The sequence below is a fragment of the Nelusetta ayraudi genome, unplaced genomic scaffold (assembly GCF_046127955.1).
Source record: "Nelusetta ayraudi isolate G7.1 ecotype Tasmania unplaced genomic scaffold, CSIRO-AGI_Nayr_v1 ptg000004l, whole genome shotgun sequence".
Taxonomy (NCBI): Eukaryota; Metazoa; Chordata; class Actinopteri; order Tetraodontiformes; family Monacanthidae; genus Nelusetta; species Nelusetta ayraudi.
Window position 1 is genome coordinate 908,603 of NW_027466054.1, and position 12,448 is coordinate 921,050.

Sequence of the window (12,448 nt, forward strand, 5' to 3'; positions counted from 1 at the left end):
GCTGCTTGAAGTACTGCAGCACGCTGGAAGGCGCCCAACTCCAAAATACCGTCAAATAAAATAAAAATAAAAACGAGAAAAGCATCACGTTATAAATTAATGAAATAGTTTTATTATTGATAAAAAAAACTAATATAATGTTGGTGACACTTTATTTCCTAAATCCCATCTTTCCATCGTCATCAGACAACAAACGTTCTGTTTGTAATTAAACACTTTTTGATCAATAATCAATGCATGTCTCTCTTTTCTCTTCAACTAACAGAGACACATACAGCTGTATTTGTTGTGACTTGTTCAGCATTCAGTTGTGTATTTTTTTCCCAATGTCTCTGAGTTTCACCAGTATTGCCCAGTCCCTCCGGTGAGGGAGCCTGAAGAGATGCAGCGAATGGAACTGATACTGTGTTCCACGCTGAGCATTTTTGATTCTATCCTCAACTGTTTGTTTTTTTTTTATCTAACTGCATCTGGAATCTTGCATCTAGCGCCTCCTGCTGACAGTGATCCAGGTCTCCTCCCTGGGCGTTGACACCAGCTCAGAGCGGACCTCGGTCACTTGACCCTGCAGCTGCTGGAGCTTCAGCCGGCGCACCAAGGTGCTGAGCAGGATGGTGGCCACAGTATAGGCAAACCTGGAGGGCAGAAAGGAGGAGAAGGAGAAGATTTGATTGATTTTGAAAAATAACATTCAATTGCCGCTCTTATTCACATTCGTCAATCAAACTAACTAAACAACTAAATAAATAAATAAATAAATAAAACGAAACGAACAAAAATAATTCCCCCTCTGCCACCGCACACAACGCAGCAAAAACATTTCAAGAAAAGAAATCCAAGTCCTCTGCTCTCTTGTAAAACATGAAATCAACATAGAGTCTGGACTGGATTTTTTGCAGATGACCGAGGGATCGACCTCTGCCCCATCATTCATCTTCCTCTCACGGCTCAACCACACGTCCAGCTTAGCCTGGCTTAAAACAAAGTTTAAAACCTGGCCTTTCCTCTTGCTCTGGCGACTGCAGTTAAAACCAAGGACAAACGTGTTTGTTAAAAACCTCCTGGCATCGGTTAAAAACTCTATCTAAAAAACTGAACACAGACAACAGACGCTCACACTGATAAAAACAATGAAAAACAAGTCTCTCTCAGGTGTCCTCCACGGCCGGGTTTATCACAGCGATAAAAGAGTTCACGGCTACGATGCCGTGGAGGATCCGCCATTGAATGTCCCCACGCCGTTTTCCTATAGGGGCTTTATAGAGAGTCCTCCATGCAGGCTTTTTTTCATTGTTTACACAATTTCTCCATGGAGTATCCAAGCGTCCATTCAGTTTGTCTTTGTGCAAAGGTTTTACAATTATTTGGTAAAAGTTTTTTTCCTCGCCCTAAGACAGCTGGGATAGGCTCCAGCAGACCCCCGTGACCCTGAATATGAGTAAACGGGTATAGAAGATGACTGAATGAATGAATGAATGAATGAATGAATGAATGAATGAAGTTTTTTTCCAGTTGCAACCTCCAACTGGACTGGCCTCCAGCAAGAGGGGCGCTGCAGTCGTTCAAGTCTGGGAGCAGGCCAACATAAGGGAAGATGTCCTCTGGGTTGGGGGTCAGGGAACCTCTGCCATGCAAACTGAGGAGGGAGTGCTCGTGTCCAAATAATCTTCCCCTCCAGTGGTCCAGCAGCTGCTTGACGGCGCTCTCAGATTTTATTCCCAACATGGAGGCCAATGGGACGGGGTCCTCTAGGCCAGGACCGGTCAGCTCCACCACCTTGCCCAGTGTCGTAATCCCTGCAGCTTGGAGGGCCTTGGACAGAGTCACTCCCCCCCAGCTAGGGCAGTCCAGTAGTGCTCCCTGAAGGACAGGCTCACGCAAGAGCCAGTACAACGAGTCGGCCTGCTCCGCCCTCTGCTTCCTCAGGAGGTTCCAAACGTTAAAAACACTCCGATAAAAACAAGGCAGTGAAGCTGTGCTCGTGCGAGTCACGTCCATTAAAAACAATTTGGACTAAAATGGACTAAAATCCAGGTTAAAAAAATTAAACCACTGCAGGATGCAACGGGCTAGTGGTCTCCACAGAACATCCTTGTGGCCAATCAGGAGCCTCTGTATAAACTGGAGTCTGAAGGCAGAGCCTCTGCTGGCCAGATGTACCAAGCCCTGTCCTCCCTCTTCTTTGGGGAGGAAAAGGATGCTCTGTGGAACCCAGTGCTTCCTGCAGGGATCTAAAACCCCCAGCCTCATTGTGGTACATACTGCTGTCTGTGCCACAATGAGGACGAGACCAAGTTGTTGACGATGAGGGTTCTGCCTCTGTAAGACATTTTTGGCACCAGCCATTTCCACCGTCCCACCCGGATCATGGCTATAAAGTCAGGATTGAATCCAAAGGCACCCATGGTCTGCCACAGGTACTGGTGTTCAACCCTGTCAAAAGCCTTTTCCTGGTCTATGGAAATAAGACCAGTCTCGAGAGCCAATGAACTGGAGAGGTCCAAAAAATCCCGAATTAAAGTGACATTGTCACTTATGAGCCTGCCCGGCACGCAGTAGGTCTGGTCAGGGTGGATGATGGACGACATCACTTCTCGCAGCCTAAGGGCCAGAGCTTTGGACAGGATTTTGTAATCCATGCACAGCAAGGACACCAGCCTCCAGTTCCTGATGTCCTGCAGGTCTCCCTTCTTTGGCTGTAAGGTGATGACGGCCCTCCTACAGCTCAATGGGAGTTGACAATGACAAGACAATGATCGCTAAAACCAACAGGCTGGATTAAACACCCTTTAGAAATATTTAAAAGGTGATTAAAACAATAAAAACCATCAAGTCTGCCGAGGGATAAAAAAAAATTATTTGGTATGGCTCCATGTGTACCGTCGTTGGTTTTGATTAAAACCCTCCACAGGTCAGACAGCTGGTGATCTTTAATGAGCTGTCTGAGCCTGTGAGACGACCCAGGGTGTGGCTCAGGATGATTCCTGTCTAGAGCGGGATTTTCAGTGCAATTAAAATCGCCGCCTAAAAACATAAAATCATCACAACAGGTTTTAAGAACATCATCAAGCTTATTTAAAAATGTAAGTCTCTCCAACCCTCTGGTTGGAGCATAGACATTTAAAAAGACTAATTTTACATTTTCATAAAAAGCTATAACCTTTAGTAAAAACCCTGGAATGATTTTCTCAACACTAAAAGAAGCCAGTAAAAAATTCTGAGCCAATAAAATCCCAACTCCACCACTGACACTGGAATTATGGCTCAAAATCACTTCCCCTTTAAAATCCCTCTTCCAATCACTGACCTTGTCGTCAGGCAGTGCGTTTCTTGAAGAAACAATACATTCAATCGTTTTACTTCCATCAATTTAAAAAGAGCAGCTCTTTTAATTCATGTTTAAAATCCCCATGCTAAAATCCCACATGAATGGAAAAATAAATAAAAACTCAATAAAAAAAAAACACATCAGTGACACAAACAACAATAAAAGTAGATTAGCCATCAATTTCTCCCTTATTTATTTCTTCTCTGGCTTTTCCAAAGTACTTTCGCATTTGGTAAATTTCTTTGGTCGGTGAGCACTTCTCCAAACTTCCTTGTAAGAGGATTGGCAGAATTAATAAAACGCTTAAGGTCTGAAAAGTGCTCCCATACCGCTATTTGCCGTACGCCTTTTGTGTCTTCAAGGAACTTTTTGATCATTCCTACCAAGTGAAGTGCATCATTGTCATCCTGAGTAAAGTCGAAGTCACTATCAACACTCTCAACCACACGCTGTTTTTCTATTTTCTTGCATTTTATTTCACATGTTCAGGTAATTATCTCTTTTATGACATTTTCATTATATCCTCATCAGACATTGCTTCGTCATCTCCAACCATGGAGTACACCAGGGACATGCACCCCCAACTTCCCGTCTGTGCCCTCCGTCCCCCGCACTTTTTACAGCCATTACTAGAGATGCACCGATCCACTATTTTCACTTCCGATACCGATATCTGAAGTTTAGTATCGGCCGATACCGATCCGATATCGATACAGAAAAACAGCATTGAATCACCTAACAAATTATGTCTTCTTGTTTAGAAAAAAAATGTATTTTTGTGCAAGGCAATGTCAGACTTTCCTCATTTTCTAAAAACAAATAAAATGATCCAGATTTACTGAAAGACTTATTTAATACTGTGTACCAGTACAGTAATTCAAAATAAACAAATAGCTTCACTAGCTTTGTCAAAGTCAAACATGGAAAAAAAAATATATAATAAATATCTCCCTGTTCAGTCAGTGCAATTAGGAGTATAACACAAAATGTAAAATGAAAGAGAAGCTGAAACTGAGAAAAAAAAAGAAAACTATAACTTAACTATCTTGGTCAAACAACATGAAAAAGGAACAAACCCTCTTTAAAATGGTTCAGTCAGTGCAATTAGGAATTCAAAGTGTAATGTAAAATAAATAGTGAAGGAGCTGAAATTGAGAAACAAAACAATAGCTTCATGAGCTTGAATGGCAGATGTTCAAAGTAAACAGCAATCAGCTATAGTGTAGTGCAATTGTGCAAACAGAACTTTAACACCCATTACAAAACCAGCTGAATAACAGAATAGCTTCAATAGCTTGGTAAAAAAAAAAAATAATAATAAAAAAAAAAAATCAGCGGTAACGTGTTTTTTTTCCCCCATGCAACGGCATCACTCACTGCGCGCTGTGAGAGAAGTCCCTCGTTGACTACCAGCTGTATGTGCGACGCTGCCCACACTACGCACTGCCATGTTGTCCATCGCCTTTCTCATGTTGCTGGCATTGTCCCTCAGAATCACATGGACTTTGCTCAACGGAATTTGCCACTTGTCAAACATATCCTTCAGGCTCGCGGCAGTTGCCTCGCTCGTGTGTGATCCACGAAAGTTTGCTGCATTTAACATCGCACTGCGTGGAACGAAACTCTCATCCAGCCAACGTGCTGTTAAACTCAAAAGCGACACGGGGGAAACGTCGGAGCTCCAGATATCGGTTGTAAAGCTACCGTCCAGTATGTGTATCGGAACATTAACGGTGCAGATATTGCACGTAGCCGTGTAGTTTGATGGCGGAGGTAATGTAAAGTAGTTCCAGACGGCGGATCCTTTCGCTCGCTCCACTTTGAAAACCGTGTCAACTGCGTCAACCGCACGGCCGCTGCTCTGTCGCAGACGTCACTCGCATCGCACAGCATAGAAATACACAGAACGGAACTGCTCCTATGGATCGGGCCATTGGATCGGCTCATTGTCACCGATACCCGATCTAGAATTTTATTCAATATCGGATCCGATACCGATCCCTGTATCTGATCGGTGCATCCCTAGCCATTACAACCGCTTAATTCATTTTTAATATATCGAAATGCGTTTATGCGAGACGAGTAGACTGAGCTCAGTGACACCGCGGACACCACGGAGCTCAGCGAAGTGTCATCAGAGACGGACGTTTTTGTTTATCATGTTCAGCAAGCCGGCCAAGAAGCAAAAAACTTGAGACCCCCCCCCCAACAAACCGTGTAAGTTGAGTAATGCTCTTACATGTAGATAATGTTTAGCTACAACAGAGATTTTCTATATTGTATATTATTGCCTAAGACTTTAGTTATCTAAGCTAGCTTGTTATACACCCACTCCTCCTTAATTTCTGCACAGATGTGCTCACTGTTTTTTGCATCATAGTTTATATTCTCATCGCCTACTCTTCCTGTTAAATAGAAAGAGCAGGGTGAGGGAAGAGACCAACGTGTGTACCTGAGGCCAACAAGGATGATTCCACAGGGTCACAGGTGGGAAAAAGAAATAAGACTTGCTGAGACAAAAAACATAAAACTGACTTTGTGATTCATTTCCACAGCTTTTTCACTACTACTATTCTTAAATCCATTTATAACTTTTGATTTTCACATTTAATATCTATATTATTGTAGGAGAAATTTTAACTGGCTAAGGAAATGTAAATATGATAAGAAAGACTCTAAGAGTGGCATTTGCACTGCTATTTCAGAACTACTTTTATCTATACTAAATGTTTTTGTCTGTGTTGCAATAGGCTGTGCAGGGAGAAGGTCATGTGTCAGGGGGAGAGACCAGGCTGCAGCACTGACAGGCAGGGAGAAACTTACTGATTTTTAAAAAATGGTACCTGGAAGAGAAAATCCTGTGCACTTACAAACATGCAGAAAGATAAAGATCATTTATTGCAACATTTCGGTGCGAGTCGTTTATCAAGCAAATGTTTGTATCAGAAGAGAAAGCCATCCTAAATTGGAGTGGCTATGTGACTCCAACCAATCGCTTTGCTGCAGATCTAGCACCAAACATCAATATGGAATCAATCAATACCTTTAACTCTTTTAATTTTGCTGATGATGATTCTAAACAGTGTTTAACAGAAGTTTTGGTCTTAATTGATTTCATTTGGCGCTTAAATATCTGGCTACTCACCCTGTATTGTAGATGCCCTCAAGGTCATTCAAGGTCAATTAAACAAGAGTTCGGCAGCTTTAGATTTTGACTTTCATAGTATATTATTTTTAAAGAGCTTAAGTTGGTTTCCTGGTGCTGTGCGGTTTGTGTTAGAGTGGTTCTATAGCAGCTAAGGAGAGGTGCAATTGAACGTGAGAGGATGATAAATCATAGACCTCTGACCAATTTGTCCCCCTCACTTCAAAAATGATGGCTACGCCCCTGTCTCCAACATCAGACAGGTTTACATTTTAGTATAAATAAATACAAAAGACATAAAGACAAAAAAAATAGAAAAACACTCCCAAGCACAAATACATGCTGTGGTTTTTGGCCCAGTTAAAACACATTATCGCACGTTATAAAACTATCAGTTGCTTTTTTTTTTCTTTCAGAATGTGACAAGGGGAGGTCACTGTTATCAGGGGGAGGCACAGGTATTGGGGACGCCTCAGTGACCCCAGTCACCGCCATCACCGGGTCAGAAGAAGAAGAAGAAGAAGAATGAATGAAGGAATGAAGGAATGAAGGAATGACTACCTGAGCTCAGGGCACGTCTGCTTCCCTGAGAAGCCCAGCAGGCAGAAGCTCCTCCTGGCTGACTCCTCCTGAAAGCGGTCTGGGTCGAACCTGCAGACCATCATCACCATCATCATCATCATCATCATCATCATCATCATCATCATCATCATCATATTACCATCTTAAGGGCACCTATGATGCTTTTCCACTTTTCTGAGCTCTAAATACTGTTACAATGTTGAACTCTATTGTCAAACGTTGCAAAATCGTCAAATAATGACGTTCATGCGTTTGGACGTGAGCTCTGCAATTTGTTGGGCATGGTTCTAAACGCTCTGTTCACGGAGATTTTATTAACATTGGAATCGCATTGATGTCAATGCGTGCCGGATTTCCTTACATGGCCATGCTCAGACACACTCTCGGTCTGGTTCCGCCCTCCCCGGCTCTGCCCCGGAAGTGATGTCGCAGTGCGCTGCTCCAAGAAAATGTTTTTTCGGTGCCAGGGAAATTCATAAAAAAAACAACAACAAAAAAAAGAACGACTGCCGAGCGACTACCGAAGCACCAAGGACCACAACCGTCGGAGTGGAACGAACAGAGAAAATGTTGGAGGTTTGTTCAGCCTAATGCGGATGCGATGGAACACCAGTTCGGTCGGCAACGGGAGTGAGACGGGCTCGACTCGGCCCCCTGGTGGACGACGAGAGAATAGTCCGCCACGGCAATATTTGAAAACATGTATGAGGACTGTGAGTGTATTGTGACCTCAAGCAACATTAGTTTTAAGACTACTTGCAACGTACAACCGCTGAATCGTGTTGATGAACTGTTAGCCACCACCGCTAACTCCGTGCTCTGCTTGTTATGTGTGTTGTGTTCGCTGGCAGCGAAACTGAAGAGGCAGCGATTTTGACTGGCAAGTTTCGCTCCTTATAGCGATGTTCACGCTGCCAGCATGGTAACGGGTTGTATAGAGCTCTTCCTGCTTTGTGCTCGGTGTGGACTTAAGTTGTGCACATATTCTTGTCTAATAATAAACGACTCTATGACTGCAGTGATCGTTTTAGCGTCCATATTTTCTCTGCTCGGACAGTGTTTTGATACAAGTCAACAGTATGAAACCAAATCATTCTAAGCCCTATTAAGATGTCTCGCAAAAACACAAAACAAAAACACGGTCAGTACACAAAGTAAAATATATTTCCGGGGAGACGGAGGGTGAAAAAAACAAAACGTCCTGGGACCTTCGGTCCAGCTTGCGGCCGTAACTCAGCCCGCGCTGAGTCCGTACGAAGCTGGATTAGCTGGTAAACCTAAAGGGTGAGGCCTTCACGACGGTAAGTGTTTAAATTGTGCCTGTTTCGTAAAGTTTACTGTTTATTCTCAACTGCCGCACCGGCAAACTGAGGAAGTGAGGCTCAGCAGCGACCAAGAGAGTGACCAATCACAGCGTAGTGGGCTGGGCGGGGGCGTACACAGAGGAGGCCGGGGGTGGAGTGAAGTAAAACAGAGCGTTTCCGCGGGGTGCAGGAAATACGAGGAAGCGATGCAGTGAGAGACACAGATCTACAAAGCTTTCAGTGCGGGTAATGGTGTGTTGCTGGTCTGGAGGGGCCAGAAATCAAATACAAAGGCCCGAAAATTAGTATAATAGGTCCCCTTTAATCATCATCATCACAACCTGACCTGCAGGGGGTGCTCCAGGTGTCTGGGTTTTGCAGGACCACTCCCAGGGCGTAGATGACCAGCGTCTGGAAGCAGGAAGAACATTGTCCAGCCGCTGAAGGGGACCAGGACCTGACCTCTGACCTCCAGAGGAGGCGAGCTGACCTCTCACCTTTTTGGGGATGATGTTCTGGTCCACTGTGCCCTCCACCTCCTGCAGCCGGGCTGCCACTGGGGTTAGCCTGGAGGTCCTCACCGTCTCGTTCAGAACCTGCTGGCAGTACCTGAGGTGCGCGTGCATGCCCAGACAGACAGACAGACAGACAGACAGACAGACAGACAGACAGACAGACACACACACACACACACACACACACACACACACACACACACACACACACACACACACACACACACACACACACACACACACTGAAGCACCCTGCAGGAGGTCCAGGAGGCTGGAGCGACCGGTGCTGACCTGAGTTGAGGGATGTTCTCCAGGGAGACGGGCTCAGTGCCCAGGACCTGCTCCAGCTCCTGGTGCAGCTTGTCCTGTACCTCCTCTGAAGTGGACAGGAAGTGGAGTGCCCAGATACACACTGGGATGGGTGGGTGGAGGGGGGTGCAGGAGCAGCAGGTTAGTTAGATCAACTACTGATGAGCAGGTGAAGGTACAGGTGAGGACCTACGGTTGGCGGTGATGGAGCACCCAGCCAGGGTGAAGACCATGCAGTCCTCCATGACCTGCCCACAGAAAGATCGATCAGAGGTGTCTCCTCTCGAGAGACTCATCAGACTGTGTGTCTGGGCTAGGGATGTAACAATTACTGGTAAAATGATAAATCGCGGTAAAAAGTCCAACAGTTATGACGGTTTCAGATTTTAATTATCATATAAAACCGTGTTTGATTGTCGCGGTTTGAAAACCTACTGCTCATCCCTCAGACACAGGCGCGCATGCACAGTATACAATCTTTGGTTGTAAAAATGGAAGAAGACCAGCGTCTTCTTCAGACAAGACTTCTTCGCCGTCACAAAAGACAAAGTCCGAAGTCTGGGCGTAGTTTGGCTATTACAAGGATGCTGAGGGGAAACTGGTCGTCAAAAAAGTAAACTGAAGTTTTAAGTGTTACCTAACGTTACTCCTTTAAAAATGTAAAATATTTTTGGTGCAATTGGCAAGTTGCATCTGCAGGCACACGGCACATGCAGCAGCAAAACAGCATCTTGTGTTTCGGTGCGGTCGCTGCTACTTATTTATTGCCGACGCTGCTTCAGAAGTGAGGTAGACACAATAATTATATTAGAGATGTACAGTATGTTCGGTCCGTTTCTGCTCCGGCACAACGCTAGCTCCGCTGCTAAAGTTATAGACTCCGTCTTAGCTCCGGATGCCGGTGTTATGTCGAAATCTGTTCACCCGTTTATATGTGTTCCCCTTACCTTAATCTGCACCCAACCTTTATACCTAACCACAACCAGTCGTCCTTAAAGTTGCTTTACCTGAGTCCATGTTTACCTGAACTCCAACAGAATACAGCGTTCCGTGTTTTAAAAAAAATCCTCGAGGAATTTCTTATTATTTTATTTGTGTTTTCAAAATAAAACGTGGTTAATTAATTTCAGTGTGTGTATCAGTACTTTTTTAACATTTTAAGCACATTTCAACAATACCGTGATAGCAATGATAATCGTGATAATTTTGGTCACAATAACCGTGATGTAAAATTTTCATACTGTTACATTTCCAGTCAGGATCAAAGCTCACCTGTCGCTCGGTGAGGTTGGCCTGCAGCATAGTGTCCAGGAATACCTCCTGGCTCCTGCCTCCCCTCCGCTGCCTGGCCACGGACAGCACCACCGACTCCATCTCCTCCAGGGCTGGAGGTCCAAAGCAGAACCTTGAGACAGAGCTTCCACCCCTTCACCCCCTCACCCCCTCACCTCCTCACTCCTCACCTTTCTGGTAGAGTCCCTTCCTGCTTAGGCTCTTCTCCAGGGAGCCGTCCAGGAAGCCCTTCCCGATCTCCGACCAGATCTGCAGGTGGACCAGCAGCAGCAGCAGAAACTTCAGAATCAAGGAGCTCAACACTGATTTCTGCTGGTTCCTGACTCACCGCATCATGGTTCTTGCGGAAGGAGACCACCTGGGCGTCCTGGCAGAAGGTCTCTCCCAGGGCCAGCTGGCTGACGGTCTTCATGGCTAGACCCAGCAGGTGGGCACACAGCGGCGTGTGCTGGCTCTCGGGGAAGGAGCTCCACTTGTCCACCAGCTCGCCCACCAGCTGGACAACAGCGGACAAGTCAGACAATGTGTGAAGGAAGGAACCTCCTACCTCCACCACCCACCCACCTTCAGCACCAGTTGGAAGTTCTTCTCCAGCGTTCTGTCAATGGCGCCCTGGTAGACCTTCTTTCTCAGGACCGCCTCCGTGGCTCCGCCCCCCAGCCCTGACTGATAGCCCAGCAGCGACTTGAGCATGGTCTCGAAGGAGTCAGCTGAGGAGGAGGAAAAGCTGAGGAGGAACCTAGGGAACTAGAGGAACCAGAGGACCTGTGCTGGAGATGCAGGACTCACTGCTGTGGTTGGGATTGATGTGCTGCTGCAGCTGCTGCAGGGCTCCCAGACTGACCACCGGCTGCCGGCCGAGCCAGAAGGAGGCCACTGGCCCAAAGTCCTGGTGAAGGCCCACCAGGAAGTCGTGCAGGCTGCCTCGATTCACAATGTCCTGCAGGTTCCCATCCCTGAGGGCAGAGAGAGAAGATGCAGGAGCACTGTGTCCAGACATCCTGCTCACCTACTGTTAGGAACCCTGTAAGGAACCCTGTGAGGAACCCTGTGAGGAACCCTGGCAGACCAGGACTCACTTGTCATCGGTGGGGTTGAGACCTGGGACTCCAGAGGCCCGTCTGGACGACTGCAAACAGGTTCAACACTCAGTCAACGCACACCTTCTGACACTAAAATTATTTATGGAATCACACTGCTTGTGGGGGGTGCATTCATGACTTCCGGGGGCGGTGACGCCATCTAGAAACCTCTCGGCCGTCGAGATTTGGACGGAGAAACAAACAGGAAGTCAACAAAGTGTTGGGCTGCTGACTTCAGTTCTTGGAGAAGAACCAATAAGTTTCTGGGCGCTCAGCGGCGTTTTATTGAAGCAGGTCGACTGCTGGACACCAGCCGACTACATTGAGAGGATTAGTTTCACACTCCAAATACACGTTTTGGGGGTAAAGTCAATATAAAGGAGCGGGATTTGGAAGGGACGATGGCGCTGCAGCTAGCAAGCAGCTTCTCAATTAACTGGAACACTGCGGAGACTCACCGGGTATAAGTACAGAATAGCGCCCACCAGAAAGATGACAAACGTCACGGCGAAGATGGCAAAGTCCAGCATGACTTCCTGTGTGTGTCTGCCAACTTTCGACCGTCAATATCAGAAAGTTTAGCAGCACTTACTGTCTTACTGTCACCACGTCAACACAAAGTGAACGGCCGCGTCTCTGCGATCGACCGCACTGGTGGCGAGGGAAGAGTAGTCGAGCTCAGAGCAGCAATGACGAGCGCATGGACGTTGATGTGGTCACAACCCGATGTGAGTACCTGCCCGAAGTGGGGGGCTGAGAGGAGCCATCATTCAGATTCATATATATATTATATATACATATAAATATTCATATATATGTATATATATATATATATATATATATATATATATATATATATATATATATATATATATATATATATATATATA

The 12,448-nt window shown here is 45.7% G+C and overlaps 1 protein-coding gene across 4 annotated transcripts; it reads right to left on the reverse strand.

Moving 5' to 3' along the window:
* Window positions 1-63: 63 nt before the first annotated feature.
* Window positions 64-12,231, reverse strand: cyp20a1 (cytochrome P450, family 20, subfamily A, polypeptide 1). Of its 4 annotated transcripts, XM_076042427.1 has the most exons (13): window positions 12,017-12,230; window positions 11,556-11,605; window positions 11,266-11,432; window positions 11,041-11,186; window positions 10,805-10,972; window positions 10,647-10,725; window positions 10,456-10,568; window positions 9,377-9,431; window positions 9,166-9,286; window positions 8,857-8,968; window positions 8,706-8,770; window positions 7,035-7,124; window positions 64-635 (listed from the first exon to the last, which is right to left on the reverse strand). In XM_076042427.1, the coding sequence occupies exons 1-13, from the start codon at window positions 12,086-12,088 to the stop codon at window positions 485-487; spliced, it is 1,389 nt and encodes a 462-aa protein (XP_075898542.1). In that variant the 5' UTR covers window positions 12,089-12,230; the 3' UTR covers window positions 64-484. The 4 variants fall into 4 exon arrangements, with proteins under 4 accessions (XP_075898542.1, XP_075898552.1, XP_075898558.1 ...); XM_076042437.1 differs by lacking the exon at window positions 7,035-7,124 and having other exon boundaries at window positions 12,017-12,231; XM_076042453.1 differs by lacking the exon at window positions 8,706-8,770 and having other exon boundaries at window positions 498-635; window positions 12,017-12,231.
* Window positions 12,232-12,448: the final 217 nt, after the last annotated feature.